General features: G+C 38.6%; 1 protein-coding gene across 22 annotated transcripts in view; it reads right to left on the reverse strand.

Moving 5' to 3' along the window:
• The window catches only part of RBFOX1 (RNA binding fox-1 homolog 1), a 2406891-nt gene that overhangs the window by 1259048 nt on the left and 1131369 nt on the right, over nucleotides 1-16474 (reverse strand). For 21 of the 22 annotated variants that reach the window (XM_074965499.1, XM_074965501.1, XM_074965500.1 and 18 more), the window contains one exon: nucleotides 9589-9651. The exons of the other annotated variant lie outside the window; for it this stretch is intronic. In XM_074965499.1, the coding sequence (XP_074821600.1) occupies nucleotides 9589-9651 (63 nt within the window). The remainder of the gene's footprint in view (nucleotides 1-9588; nucleotides 9652-16474) is intronic. 22 annotated transcript variants of the gene reach the window in all.

A 16474-nucleotide genomic window follows, 5' to 3' on the forward strand; every position in this document is an offset into this window, starting at 1 on the left:
TCTTGTTCCTGATCAGACACAACAGAGTCAAAATTGAGAAGTTTAATATCTTGTATGGCAAGGGCACTTGCACAGAGAGCAAAACACAACTGTAACCACCTTTATTAAAACAATTAATAGAGCCAAGAAAACTCCAAACGACACAAACAAATAGTAATAATAGAGTGTTGGAGAAATCTTAAAGGTTTTATTCCTTGCATAGCATATGCTCATATATTTATATACTCACACCCCTTTCTTGGAGATATGGTGGTAAGAGACAAAGCGGCAAAGGATCACCACTGTCTATGGTATGTGAAATAGGTCCGATAGTCCAGATCCTCAATGCCTGATTATAACACTAAAATATTGAAGGGAGGAGGGGTAGCTAGCTTCTTCATTCGGGTTCTTGCTTATATAGGACCTGGGAATCACCATGAATATTCATACAAACACCCAGCCTCCTCTGTCCATATCCAACTTCCTCACCCTCATAATACTGGGGTGCCTTTCTCTGATAGGCTAGCGTATTAATCCCTATTAACTCATTATCATATTGCTAAAGCAAATTTGTGGTTAGACATCTACCAGCAATCCTATCCTAAAATATCCAAGCTTAGTATCAGTTCAGTATTCCTGTGGTTGCCTAGTCTCAGTTTATGCCAACTTTTCTCTCATGCAGGTTTTTCCAAGTTCCCCAAAATCTAGGGTGACCGTTGGGTCACTTAATCTGTGCTAAAGATCATAGGCTATGTTTCACTTATGCTAACTTGCTTACGCCAATGCTTTACAGGATGCAGGCCTGGAGGTTCCATGTGTTACTGCTAAGTAAAAACAGGCTAAGCTGCTCTTAAGGGCTACAGGGCTCATCTAACATCCACTTAGGACAAAGGACTGCAAAAGAGAAACCATTAATTGCTACCAAGTGATATAGCAATTACAAACAAATATAGACCATTTAAAACAATATTTCTCACATGTATATCACCTAAAATATGAAATAATTCAATCAATATCAATTATATTTATATAGTCTCCGTATCTATCAGGGCACTTAGTAATAAGTGAGTATACACATACATACCCCTCAAAATTATAAAGCACTGCTATATTTCATCAAACTGTATATGAGATTAAATAGAAAGTTTCTTAACATTTCTGTAGAGTAAATGATTCAACAATTTGCTCATGAGTACTTCCTTAAGAGGTTTATTGTTGGTCTATTTTGACCTCTGTAGTACAAAATAAACTCCAAGTGAAGCTGTATCAGTAATAATATAAGTAATAAGTAATGTAATAAGTTATGCAAATGAAGGTTTTATATAATGGTTTAATAGCCAATATCTGACAGGAAAGAGTGCATCTTTTTATTAGCCATTAAAATAAATGCATACTACGTTACTTGAATCAGACTGGTTGCTTATAAATCAATTTTCTCCCAAGTGCACTCCTTGAATATTATTTTCTTGATAGTATCAATAATTAGAGATTTGATCAGTCTTCTATAAAACTTGCTTCATTTATGGAGCAGAATTTAAAGTATCCAACATTATCAGTGAGCAAGGATAAACTAAATTTCAAACAAACCCAACCTGCACCTTGAGAATCTCTCCCTTAAAAAAGCTAATCCTATGAAACTGACTATTAATCATATCTTTATTTAGGTTTAATTTATATTTCAGCAATTATTTTTCTTGGTGCTTCTCATCCTCACTGTTACACAGAATTTGTAACAACTGTCTCTTCTGCAGGAATCTGTGGTTTCTTTACAGCTGCCTGTTATATCACTGGTGGCAAGGCTGTTAAGACAGTTTGTCTCAAAATGTACAGGATCCTCACACAAAGCAGATTTTACTGCCTGGAATCTAAAATTCAGGGGACCAGAAAATATAAAAGTTTGACAGCAAGCTCTCTTGATAAGACTCCCCTATCAGGGGTCAGGAGGAATAGTTTGGTTTTGATACCTGAGTGGCTGAGTAGTTGACTTACATGCCACATCCTGACCCACAGCACTTGTAAAAAAGATAGTAAAAAATCTTTAACCTGGTATAGTGAAGCAGCTTGCATTAGAGCAGGTAGACTGTGCAGATCTAAAATCAGTAGTACACAGCAATTTGCTCCTGATCAGAGCATGATTTGGAGAGAATGTCAAACCAATCCTTTCCTAGTATAGCCAATCTATTTTATTTTTATTTCACTGGGTCATTTAGCCATGTGAGACACCACTTGTGATATGGTGAAAATCAAAAGTTTCTCTCACACTGACTTTTCTTCTTCTGCAGATGTGCTCGTAAAGCTTTGTTCCTCAGGGGCCTGGCAAAGCAAGTATCATCTTAACAGGGAAGGAGAAGAAAAGCAGCAGGTGTAGAGGTAAATGGGCTCCTTAATTCTAGGTACCCAGACCAAAGAGGATATGTCCAAGGTTGAAATACAGTATATGCTAATAGGAGCCAACTAGCATGCTGGTCTCAGATCTCCTTCATCTAACAAGCATTTGGCCAACTGCTCCTTGAGAGTGCAGTTAAAACATGTTAGCATACCATCTGTTAAGGGATGGTACAATGATCTTTGTGTCCTGCTTTATACTCAGGGAAGAACAGGACTCTTTAATCAATCTCACTGAAATTGCCTTATATGATTAGCGTGTTGTGGCTCAGGTAGGTCATGGCCATAGACATCCCTTTATTAATGCATTAGCAGATGTAAATGCTTGATGATTCTGTAAAGGATACAGGTTTATGTAGTTAGTGAAAATATCCAGAATCATGAAAACAGAATGGCTGTCACTAGGAGTAAGAGGTAGTTCCATAGCTGCTGCTGGACTTCTGAAAAGGTTGGGAGTCAATAGTTTTGAGATGTGCAAGTGATCCAGAACACAGACTGAAGTAAATTTAACCCACTGGCATCACAAGTTCTCTCAGCAAGAGAGAACCTCACTTATTGTTTCACATATTTTGTATTAACTTTGAGCCAGTTAGGGTGTTATATACATTGTATGAAATGAAACATTCTGTATCCCATATTAATATAAATTGTTATTTCCTAACTGTTTTCCATCCAACCATCTCTGTATGTGTGTTTGCAAACTGTCATCCCATTTAACTTTTTACCTCCACTGTCCCACATGCTTCATAAGCATAAAGTCAATTATATAAATTATGGCGTGTCTTATGGGATTGCTATAAATTTCCAAAGGGCATTGTGCTTACTGATTGCTTGTAGGATGTGCAGGAAATCCACAATGTGCATAGAACACAGGCCTGACTACACACTGACCTGTTCCAAATTGTTATTAATTAAGGCAAACAAAACATTTAAATTAATTGGATTTCTACGTCCATCATGAATAATGGTAGCGGGTCCTACTAGTTTTAGAGTAAGACATTTACTTTCATAAACTATTAGTAAAAGTTATACAGTGCCTGAAAAACAATACTTATCTTTGCTAAGGGAAACATTCACTCCTACCCCAAGTCATGACCCATTAAAGATGAGAAGAGATCAGCTTGAGGACAATTAAGCTTCAGCTAGCTTTGAGCTCTGCTGCTAGTACTTTACTGATGACATTTAATGTTCAGTGTGTTACCAGCCAGCAGTGTGTGTGAAATTCTATATTGGTTTTCATTTGTTAACAGCCAAAATAAATAATAATAATTATTATTTTATTTAAAGAGAGAAACATGAGAGAAAGTTTGGCCTTGTCGCTAAAGCAATGGTTTTGGACTCCAAAGATGTGGATTCAATTCCCAGCTCTGTCACACATTCCCTCTGTGACACTGGTCAAACCATTTAATTTCTTCAGTACTTAGGAGTGTAGGTCTCACTGAAACTCAGTGGGACTTAGATTAATACATGCCTAGGTCACCTCTAGAAATTAGACTTAAGCGCTCAGCATTGCAATGCCTAACTGATTTAGAAGCTTAACTCATTTCTAAAGGGATTTAGACACTTAGACATCTAAATTCCATTGACTGTCAATGGGCTTTAGACTCCCAAATGCCTTAATCCTTTTTGAAAATGAGATTTAGGTTTCTAAATCAATTAGGCACATGTAGGCTCAATCACATTATTCTCTATAAAGGGCAATGGGTGGCTACAGTAACAGGGGATGCTCAGAGAGATAAGAAACTACTAGGAGTGAGCAGGCTCTAGCCAAGACTCCTGGGACAGAGACTCCAGCCAGGTATGGCCTATGAGTGGCTTCCTGAAGCACAAAAGGTACCAGGCAGCAAGGCCTGGGAGAAGGGTGATCAGAGACTGCAGCAGAGAGTCTTGGGATATGGAACTGAGGCTACAGGCAGTAAAGGTCTGGGAGTGACCCAACAAGAAGGTAAAACAAATGGATTTTGTTTTGGAACTTTAAATTTTACTCTTGCATTTATTTTATCCAAATAAACCCAGATCTCAAGAAAGCCTGTTATGAATCGGGGGAAAAAGGGGATGTGTGGAGTTTAAGAAGCTCCTTGAGGGGAGAACTGAGGAAGGTTGCCTGTAGCATGACCTCCAGCCACAAGGAGCACTCAGGAGGCAAATGATCTGAATCAACTTACTTTGCTTTTAATTCAGTGATAGACCATTAATTTGAGGATGAGCTCTACAACAGATTTACACATGGGTCCTGAGATGACTCAGGAGTCTGATCCTGGAACCAGAGATCTGCCCCCAATAGGTACAGACATTTCCTGGCGGATCAGCTGCCTGCTGGGAGAAAGTTCTTCCTTTCTCTTTCCAGCTTTGAAGGCAAGACGCTTCTCCTCGAAGCTGGCCACAGCCTGATGGAGGATGTGGTGCTACTGACATCGGTTGGTGGCTTGCTCCTCCCAGGTTGTGATGTCCACGTCAGTTATCTTGAAATACGCTTTCAGTGTGACTTTGTAGTGTTTCCTCTGACCACCACGGGATCTCTGATCATGGGTTAGCCGAGAGTAAAAGGCTTGTTTTGGGAGGTGAGAGTCTGGCATCTGCACACAATATCCAGCCCAGCAGAGTTGGTGTGTGAGCATCATTGCTTCAATGCTGGTGACACTGGCTTCACCGAGGATGTTGACATTAGTGTGGCGATCTTCGCACTTGATGCGAAGGATATTCCGTAGGCATCATTGGTGGTACCTCTCCAGAATCTTGAGGTGCTGTCTCTAGGTCACCCAGATTTTGGATCCATAAAGGAGTGTCGGAATAACAATTGTTTTATAGACCAGGATCTTGGTGTCCTTCTGTAGGTCACAGAAGGACCTACGGAAGGACACCAAAACAGTTGAGCACTTCTGCTACCTCAGTAGCCAGCTTTCTCAAAATGCAAAAATTGACAATGAGATCCAGCACAGGATCCAGTGCACGAGTGCTTCCTTTGGGAAACTGCTCCGACGCATTTTGATGGATTTTATATTATATACCTTAATATAGTGGGGATCAGAAATGCACATGCAGGGATACGTGCTCTCTAGTACGTAAAAAATGTCTACACAAAGTACTGTAAATTTGATAACACACCAATAAAGCCATTTACTGCAATATGGTTGGCAAAACCATGTACCACAGCACAATGCGTTCTGGAGATGCAGAAAACCTGATAAAGGGAAGTACATTGGTCTTATCTCTTTGAAAACATCTCTAATCATTTTATAGACAGGGAATATAATTTTAGTGTTGTGTTTCAATGCTGTAAAAACCTAGAAAAGTAACTAGACAGACTCCCTCATCCCCCTAGTTTCTATAGTATTTACTGGAATGATAACAGAGATTTGTTCCACAGTGCCTTTGTTGAAATTTCTTTCTAAAGTTTATGTCACTTGCATAAGAATAATTGGCTTTAGGTGAGTGAAGGGTATAGGGGCAAAACTTTACCCTTCCAACCTGAAATCAAGATGATGCAGTAGCAGCAGCATATAATCCCTCCCTGCCTATTGATATTCCCACATTGAGAGTTGTGAGAGTAGTAATTGCTCTTCCCCTTCATTTACATGTACCATTGTACATTGCACCACTCACCTTCTCTAATGAGTGACCTATGAGGATCCAGTCAATAGAGCCCTCAGCTGCTTGTGCATATTGAGCATATAAACATCCTGGCATGTCTTAACTGTCCCTGAGTTCCCTAGAAAGTGTTAATGGGGATCTTAAATTGATGTAGAGGAGCTTTTGTGGACTTCCAACACTTGAGCGAATTTCAGCTTAAGACAAAGAGAAGAGAAAGGATGTTCTTGGAGTTACAGCACTGGACTGCAACTCTATATCCAGCCCTGCTACAGACTTCCTCTGTGACCTTGGGCAAGTCACTATAAATTTGTCTATGCTTTAGTTTCCTCTTTTGTATAATAGAGATAATAGTACTTCCTTTGTCTGTCATGTCTGTCTAGTTTGTCATCTCTTTGGAACTGTCTCTTACCATCCTTGGTAGCACCATGTTCAATGGGGTCCATGTTTTTTCTGGAAACTCTAGGTACTATTGTAATACTAACAGAAGTTCCAGAAGCTAGATATTACCATATGTTATCACCTACATTAATCTGCTGTGTGACTGCATTGCAGAATTAGGACTTAAAAATGGGGATTTTACTACATTTGAACTCTGTAATTTATATTTGTCTGTAAAATTGAAGTAGACAAAAATACTTCATAATAACTATCCATAGAAAATATTAAGGTAAAATGAATAAACTGCTTCAAAAATATGCAACACAAGCTCTACTGGTAGCATTATGCCCATTCTTTTGATCCTTCAAGCAAAAATTAATGTCATTACAGACAACTCTATTCTTGTGAGTAACTCTGAGCTTCATTCGTATTGATAGTTTAAGATCCTATTCTAAATAATGGAACAGGACAAACCATTTTATAATCAGTAATGTACTACATGTGTATACCATGTCACGGGTGAATAGGGCATAACGCCCAGCCATATGGTGTATTTAGGAGCCAACTCATCTACATAGTCTGTTACCAGGCAACATACTGGACTTTGGTCTCAGCTCGATAAAAAAAAAAAGACCCCTTAGCCCAAGTAATTGATTGATATTCATTGTGCTGGTGAGATTATGCTCACAAGGGAAAATAATACCATTCTGATCACAGAGATTTGGCTTCATTAAACATTCCCAAAATTCCAACTGAGTTTTCTTTATTCTTTTTTGTTGTACACTATAAATCTCTGTTAGCATGTTGAAGGGGGATTAGTATTTTTTTTCTAAAACTGCATTTGTAAATATTGACATATTATATCCATGGACAAATTAATGTCAGCTTCCTCACAACATTCCGCTAATTATCTCTGGGACCACTTTCTCCCATAGGTTAGAAACTTCAGCCTCCTTCTTGCATTTGTACTAGAATTTTTCTAGCAGAAACTGTCAATAGTGTCAAATCCAGCTCAGAGCTGTTGGACTGTTGTGTGATAGAAACGACTGTTCATGACAGACAAAAAGCTAAAAGTAACAAGCACATTTAGAACTACTAAATTGATTCAAACCTGGCCTCAAGATGAGCAGCCGTTGCTTCATCCACTAAGTCATTCAGCTTTCCTGAAATATTGAAATACGACTTCAAAGACATTATGGGGAAGATTTTCCATGTGGTGCACAAGGGAATTAGGAATGAAATGCCTTTTATTACTAAAAAGGGCTGTATGCCTAATCCCCTGAATGACATAAAATTTAGTAGAGCCACTCAGCTACTAATACTGATATATCTGAAAGCTAAAGAAGAATTTGGTCTGTTCTCCTTTCAGTGCACAAGTGTAACTCCTCTTTACTTAAGGGGAACTACACACACCAATTGAGGGCAAAACTGCTTACTTGTTTTCTGTTAATTCAGCTCAATTCTGAATGTGTTCCCCAGAACCATATGCAGTGTATCCTTGTCCAGCGGTCTGAAAGAAAAGGGCTTCTTCCCCGCCATAAGGGCTTACTCTGCAATTGGAGAAGAGGAGGAGGGAGGAAGGATAGGGTTTAGAGAGAGCAAGGTGGAACTGGAAGCAGCTGGACCTGGGGAGATGGGGAAGGCACTGATCTTCCAGGTGACGGGAGGCACGTGGTACTTATACCATAGGCAGTTCTGGAAAAGTCCTCTCTCACTAGGATTGCGCTAGCAACACCCAGTCCTCCACACGTGGAATCAAAATAGAACCAAGTTTCTTCATGATCCACTGTGAGCATTATGCTAGCCACTTTTTTTCCTTGGGAGCTGGCAAGGGATTTTTCCCTCACCACCAGACTAACGAAGGCGGGGTGGGTTTTTTTGTCTCCCCCACAGTGAGGTAGGCAGACAGATTAGGTTAACATGTCACAATTTAGTAACTAAAAATTGTGGCAGATGTCTATCCAACAGAGATATTCATTATGGAAAGAATACAGTGATTAGACAAGAAGGACTGGAAGAGGATTCAGAGGTAAACATCCCTTAGGGAAGCTGGGGGCAGGGGGGCACAGGACTTCTAACAATAGGGAGCCAACACCCCACTCCTTTTCAGTGCCCCTTACACAACGCAGCAGGGTCCCAGCAACGGGCTGGCTGGGACCAGGGTGGGAAGGGAGATGTCTGACAGGAGCCCTGCTGCTGGAAATGCCTGAGGACACAGTGACCTGCATTATGCAACCTAAGAAAACCACATCCATTGCCTCCTGCCTTTCTTCCAGACGGTGGCTCTTGCAGCCTTCAATATGGAGCTGCTTCTGCAGCATCTTAATAACATTTAACATTCGTTACACATGACGAAGACACCAAGTTGTGGGATTATTTTTTAAGTAGGAGAGGATGCACTAAAATAATTGCAAAAAAGAAAAGAGATATCACATTATAAAAGAAATCAAAAGATCTACCTTGACTCATTTCCTAAAATTACTTTTTCTATTACTTATTAGTATTTATTATTTACTAGTGAGGTATAATAAATTCCTTTCTCGTAAAACAAATCCTCAACAGACATGGTTCACTAAGCACAATTAGCATCTATGTTCAAGATAAAACAAGATATTTCAAGTGAAAAAAAGAATCCTAAACATGAAAATAATGATTTAGAAGAGAGAATCACCATGCTTGTGCCGAATTATTACAGTTAATTTTTAGGTCAGGAAAAAGTAAAAAATAATTAACACCAGAACACTTTTGTATATGCCCTAAAAGCCAGGGGGGCTTAATTCCTCATATTTGCATTATATGAACACTTGTACAACAAAAGTAAAAAGGAATTGGTCCTAGATGTCTTAAGGGGAAAAAGTGGCTGAACTGACTAATGTATACACAAAAGCATTTCTTTATGCTTTTGAAGTATCATCCAAAGGTAGAAAATATAAGACACAGTGACATAACCTTAATGTGTGAAATGAAAATAAAAGAGAGAATATATATTGTTTTAATCTGTGGCCAGGCATGGGAAAAATAATTGATTAAATAAGTCAGTTGCACATGGTTCCACTGTTTGTTATGGATTGCACTCCACTCTATGACTTGTACTTCTCTTCTGCATGTCTCAAGATGCGCTATTAGCTAGAACAAAATGTGAAGACCAAAGCCTTTTCTGATTCTTTATGATTACAGACCTGAAATCTCAATCCTGCTCTAGGGCCTAAACAATATAAGTACAGGGAGAAAAACAAAACAAACAGTGGTACTTACAGAAAGAAGGCTTCGCTCATGAAAACTGAAGGCACCACTTGCATGGGGCTTCTGTGTGATTTCCTAAGAGAAACAAAATATATTTATTGGGAAGAAGAAATTAGTTTGAGATTTTGTGAGTTTTTTTTAACCCTCTCCCCTTTTTTACATTGTCTTTCAAAATAGCTCAATAATCTTAAGGACTGCACAAGCACAAAATGGTTTCTTTGATCCAAAAATATTTTAAAAGCGCATATTTATTTTCCAGGAAAATGAGGGAAGGAGGGGAGTGTAATTTAATGCACAAAGTACATTTTATATTACATTTATTTATTTCTCTCTGCTATTTGATAATGAAGCCGTATAAGCAAAAAGGCTGTATAATCTTAAAACAATTTTAAAATTCACAATAAAAGAACAAAATCAATAACACATCATTTGAACTTCGGTACTTTTTCATGTGAGCAATAAGGAAAGGCAGTGTGTGCACTGTTGTGTTGTAACTGCTTCCTTTAGTGTACTGCAAAGCACAAGACAGAACTATGATTACGACCTAACAATGCCTGACAAGTGTTTTATTGTGATTATAAAAGGGATTTGGGTTAGGGGGAGCGGGGGGGGAATGGCAGACATGCTTTGAAACTTATTTAAAGCCTGCATTCTAAGTTACCTTTACGATTTTACCCTCTCTGTGTGGTTACTGTACATAATCACATAGCTATAACTCAAACATTGTGATAGTTCAATTTCCTGGTGTAATTTTATAACATATATATATTTTCTTCATGTAAACATTTTAAAATGACAATTAACTTTTTCTATACTTTTTCAGTTGTACAACTCAAGAATTTTTGTGAAAGAAAAATGAATATAAATAAAGAGAAGAACAAAGCTCTGGATCAGAGGACAACTGAAGTGTTCCTTGCTTATACATAGCTATACATTAAAATAGGGTGACAGTCTACCCCATGCCACCTTTTTATTGATGGGAATGTGGTGGCAGTTAATATTTTACTGAATCATTCATTGTATTCTAGCAGTTATAACATGCTCAGCCATGCTTTTCATGACAAAAGTGCGTCCCTATATATAGTTTTCATTTCCATATGCAATCTGTATTATGTGCTCTCTAAAATCAGTATTCTTACAAACACAAGCACTATATGCATTTTGAATCTATAGCAAATCTATATATCACACAAATACTTTGTATGTGAAATCAAATGTAAAGATTGTTCATTCCCCAAACCATTCAAAATACCATAAGTGAATGCAATGCATAGCTTCCCATAAACATTATTCCTTTCAGACAGAGTTTCCCTGTTTTTGTTTGTTTGTTTTTAAGATGAGAATTCTGTAATCCTTGTCTAGGGGTATCCTTCCATCCCATGTTCTTCCTCTTAACACTCTTGTAACCACACACCCGTGTTAAAATAGTTACATTATACTGATCGTAGCTAAACATACCTCACCATATGCTACCCACACCGTAGGGAAACAGAGAATTCCTCAAAAGTTTGCTGATCTAAAGGCAGTGCACCATAAGAGATCCTCAGTCTTGTTTTCCAAGAGGACATGGAAGAGACATGGCATACTTGTGGGAAAGTATGAGAGCCACATGGAGGAGGCAGTGTTTCCATTGATCTCTACTAATTATGCTTCTCAAAACTAAAGTTCTCCCTGGCCATGGAGTTGGTCACAATGCAGAGAGAAGCACCCAAAGAGTCTGCAAGGACAGCTCTCCATCCACGGTGACATGGAAATTGAATACTATTTTGAAACAACAAGCATAGCTGATCTGCATAATACAATCTAGCTAGTGACCACCTCATGCAATTTTTCAAGGCTACCACAGAAAATTATCCAGGTGCTTTGGTAATATTGCATGAATAACCTGTCATATATAATTACATTCTGCATTTCAAGATCTCAAATGAACAAAGATATAAATGTATAATTTGTAAACTATGCTTTATTTACCATTCAATTATTCAGTATAGCATGTAACCACAAGTAAGCCACCTCTTAGTCACATAATTGTTCTGTTTAGTAGCATGAATTACATCAAGGAGCATGCTTTTATTTTGTGAACAAATCTATTTCCTAGCAGCATCTGGCTGCGAGTCTTTGCACAAAAAAGTAATCATCATGTATCATGAAGCCAGATCACGTTATTTGTCTGTAGGGATATATCAAACCACACCCCCAAACTTATTAGGAACTTCTAGGAAGATGAAAAGAGCAGTATTTGAGGAAACTCAAAATATACTGGCATTTGGTTTTGTGTTTTATTTTTCATTGCATCAGGAACCATATCTGGGGACAAAACAATAAGCAGGATGTCTTGATTTGCAATTCCCACCATTCAGGAACACAAGCATTATAATTATGGGAAACTGGATTGGACCCAGCATTGCAGTATCTGGGAGCATTGTACATGGCTTAAATAGTGGCAACCCACCCCCAACCAATTCCCACGTATAAGAAATTCATAATCTGCAACTTTTCCTCATAGCCCCCAGCCGTAACACCTTAAAAGGGAAAGCAGGGAGGACATTCAGCATAAACTATCAGATGATAGAAGAAACCAGCCAGCGCGTAAAGAAACGTTTGGTCAAATAGACAAGTTTTAAAGCATTTTTCAATGGGGCAACTTCTGGGCTGTGGTGAATTTCTGAGGATGTCAAGAGGTAAGGACATACTACTGAGGCTGCCCTGGCCTCAGCTCCCTTGGGGCAGTTGCCTTAGGCATTCCACACAAGCACAGATTGTACTGCAGCAAGAGTCCGTCTAGGTCATTTACAGCTTGGTACATAATCACCAGCACCTTGAAATTTCATGACCTTGCATTATTTTGGCAACTTAAGTGGTTCCCTTAGGAACTATAAAAAGGCCAGAGTAAAAACAGAAATGAATACAAACACGAATACGAGAAGCACAAATACTAACACTGGCTCACACATCTGGTGCTTTGCATCTTCTCCTAAGCGCAGATATAAACGGTTGAGTCTGGTTTTAATTTTAGTTCACTTCTAAAATGCAATTAGACAATGTTGTCTGTTGCTGTAAGTTAAAAGTCATACCCTTTAGAGAGCAGCCAAACACAGCAAGCAGTGAGCTTTCCCATCATTACACTCCTAACAATATTACTCCTATTTTGAGGCTTTTTGTTTGGTCTCAGTTTAATTTCCTGTCAGCCTTACAAGCAATTTCTAATGTTTGGGCTGTAGGATATGCTCTGATTAAAAATAATCTTCCCAATTACTGCCTGGCATGAGTTTACTGCCACATGCACTCTGCCACTGGCCTCTGAATTTCTGTCAGCAGTAATTGTGTCTGTAGCTCCTAACTGTAAATGAAAACCCAGGGGGCATATTTGGGTTCCAGTTTCCTGTGCCTAGCCATATCTTTTAATTTTCACTGTCTGTCAAAAGGAGATGTTCATATGTACTAAAAGGAAATCCTTAGAACATCAGGGCAAAGGAAATAAGTGCAACAGGAACATGAAAAATTCTGTTTGAACACAGTGCAGATAACTGGATGCTTACAGAGTGCACTGGTGCATTTTATTATAGTTAGCAGATATAGAATGAAACGTTGAGTCAAAATTTCAAGATACATTTTTTCATCATTAAAATTATACCATAAATTTAAAGTATCAACTCGGATGACTGAAGCATGGAGACCAGACTTAGGGCTGCCCCACCCAGAGTAACCTGGGAGTGCAGCAAGTTACCACCCAGGGTCCCTGAGGGGGCACTATTTAGAGACAAGCCACCACAGGAACTTGAACCATAGGGGCCATGACCCAAACTAAAGGGACAATAGTAGGAAGTAGCCCAGGGCAGCGAACATTGACTCCCCACTGGGAGGTTCCATACTCAGGGGTGACTTACACAGGGCCCTGGTCTGGGACCTAGTGTAGTGGGAGGGCTGAGTCTCTCTCTCCACCCTGTCACCTTAAAGACCGAAGCTCCTCAACCATAAAAGCAGGAGAAGGAAGCCAGGTGCTCCACCCACTAGGCCAACCAACCCTCCAATCCCCTCTCCCCATTACAGGGCAATTCTCAAAAGCAGAAAAATCTAGGAAAGAATGAATCAGTGAATACAAATTGGACTCAGGAGAACTGAGGAAAGCAGAAACCAAACATATAGGAAGTATTTAAAAAAAAGAACCCTTCTGTAAAAGGGAAAGGGCAGTAGAGCAGCCAAGAATGTAGAGGGTTAATATCTTTCAGAAGCAATTTTCTGTGAAGCTTGAAGAATTGCACTTTCAGTTGGGAAAAGTAAGCTTTTGTTTCAAATGTGAAATGTGGCCCAGTGCATACTGAGTTCTGGGCTTATGTTTTTCTTTCATGCAGGTATTAACTGAAACATTCAATTTGTAAAGTCCATCAGTGAGTCCCAGCAGAATTGCTGCTACACCTGTCAGCACCACCACTGATCTCCAAAAGCATGTGATGATGGATTAGAGGACCTGGGAACAAACAGGAAGTAAATGAGCTGGATGTGGAGGAATAATAGGGGCTCCAATAGTAAAGGGAGAATAGGGTCCAAGAAAGACCCAGGCATCTAAGCAAGACCTTCTCTAAATGCATCTGAAACTGAAAAAAGGTGCTCTTGCTCATAGCTCTTACTTGTAAGATTAGGCTCTAGTTTTAGTCTTCTCCCAATAGGTTTGCTCATCATGTTAGAATCTTCTGATCAGGAGGCTCATATTTATGGGTGAGGCAGAATTGTCCGGTGGTTAGACAATGGGACTGGCAGTCATGGCCCTTAGAATTTTCTTGATTCTGCTGCTGACTTGCTGTATGACCTTAGGCAAACCACTTATATTTAAATTGTCCTCCCGACCCTGACAAATTCTGAGAGAAAAACATACCTTTATTTTCTCTGTGCTTGTGCGCCATAATTTTGTGCAGCTTTTAGATATCATAGTGATGAGCAACTGATAAAAACCTAAAGATCTCTGAGCTGCAATTTCCCATCTGTATAATGGGGATAAAAACCTCCAGCTTTGTAGTGTCCTCGGATCACAAGAATAAGGGTGAAAAGTAGGGTTGTCAAGTGATTAAAAAAAATAATCACGATTAAACATGCTGTTAAAGAATAATAGAATACCATTCATTTATTTATTGGATGTTTCCTACATTTTCAAATATATTGATTTCAATTACCACACAGCATACAAAGTGTATCGTGCTCACTTTATTTTTGGTTACAAATATTTGCACTATAAAAAAGATAAAAGAAATGGTGTTTTTCAATTTTCAAGTATTGTAATGCAACCTCTTTATCATGAAAGTTGAACTTACAAATGTAGAATTACGTACAAAAATAACTTGTATTCAAAAACAAAACAATGTAAAACTGTAAAGCCTACAAGTCCACACAGTCCTACTTCTTGTTCAGCCAATTGCTCGAACAAACAAGCGTGTTCACATTTGCAGGAGATAATGCTGCTCACTTCTTATTTACAATGTCACCTGAAAGTCAGAACAGTCATTTGCATGGCACAGTTGTAGCTGGCGTCACAAAATATTTACGTGCCAGATACGCTAAAGATTCATATGTCCCTTCACGCTTCAATCACCATTCAACAGGACACGTCTCCATGCTGATGATGCGTTCTGCTCGATAATGATCCAAATCAGTATGGACAGCCACATATTCATTTTCATCATTTGGGTCAGATGCCACCAGCAGACAGTTGATTTTCTTTTTTCGTGGTTTGGGTTCTGTAGTTTGTGCATTGGAGTGTTGCTCTTTTAAGACTTCTGAAAGCATGTTCCAAACATCATCCCTCTCAGATTTTGGAAGGCACTTCAGATTCTTAAATCTTGGGTCGAGTGCTGTAGCTATCTTTAGAAATCTCACATTGGTACCTTCCTTGCATTTTGTCAAATCTAGAGTGAAAGTGTTCTCAAAACAAACAACATGTGCTGGGTCATCATCTGAGATTGCTATAACATGAAATATATGGTACAATGCGAATAAACAGAGCAGGAGACAGACAGTTCTCCTCCCAAGGCCACAAATTTCATTAACACATTATTTTTTAATGAGCATCATCAGCATGGAAGCATGTCCTCTGGAATGGTGGTCGAAGCATGAAGGGGCATGCAAATGTTTAGAATATCAGGCATGTAAATACCTTGCAATGCCGGCTATAAAAGGGCCATGTGAACGGCTGTTCTCACTTTCAGGTGACGTTGTAAATAAGAAGTGGGCAGCATTATCTCCCGTAAATGTAAAGAAAATTGTTTGTCTTAGCAATTGGCTGAACAAGAAGTAGGACTGAGTGGATTTGTAAGCTCTAAAGTTTTACATTGTTTTGTTTTTGAGTGCAGTTATGTAACAAAAAATCTACATTTGTAAGTTGCACTTTCATGATAAAAAGAATGCACTACAGCACTTGTGTGAGGTGAATTGAAAAATACTATTTATTTTATAATTTTTAAAGTGCAAATATTTGTAATAAAAGTAAAATATAAAGTGAGCACTGTACACTTTATATTCTATGTTGTAATTGAAATAAATATATTTGAAAATATACAAAAAAATCCAAAATATTTAATAAATTTCAATTGGCATTCTATTAACAGTGCGATTAATCATGATTAATTTTTTTAATCACAATTAATATTTTTTAGTTAATCACGTGAGTTAACTGATTAAGCGACATCCCTAGTGAAAAGCATTATTTTGTATACAGTATAGCCTTTCAACAAAAGGATCCCATTTCTTCCCATAAAGAGTCCTGCAGTGCAGTACTATCCTTCAGTCAGAAGGACAGAATTAGACTCTGAAATCCTCTAAATATACTTCTTGATCCATATGTGTACTAACAAAATCACTTCATCTTCCACATCCTCCTTGAGCCAAGAATATCACCCTCACCACATCC

Source organism: Natator depressus, chromosome 10 (genome assembly GCF_965152275.1).
Source record: "Natator depressus isolate rNatDep1 chromosome 10, rNatDep2.hap1, whole genome shotgun sequence".
Taxonomy (NCBI): Eukaryota; Metazoa; Chordata; order Testudines; family Cheloniidae; genus Natator; species Natator depressus.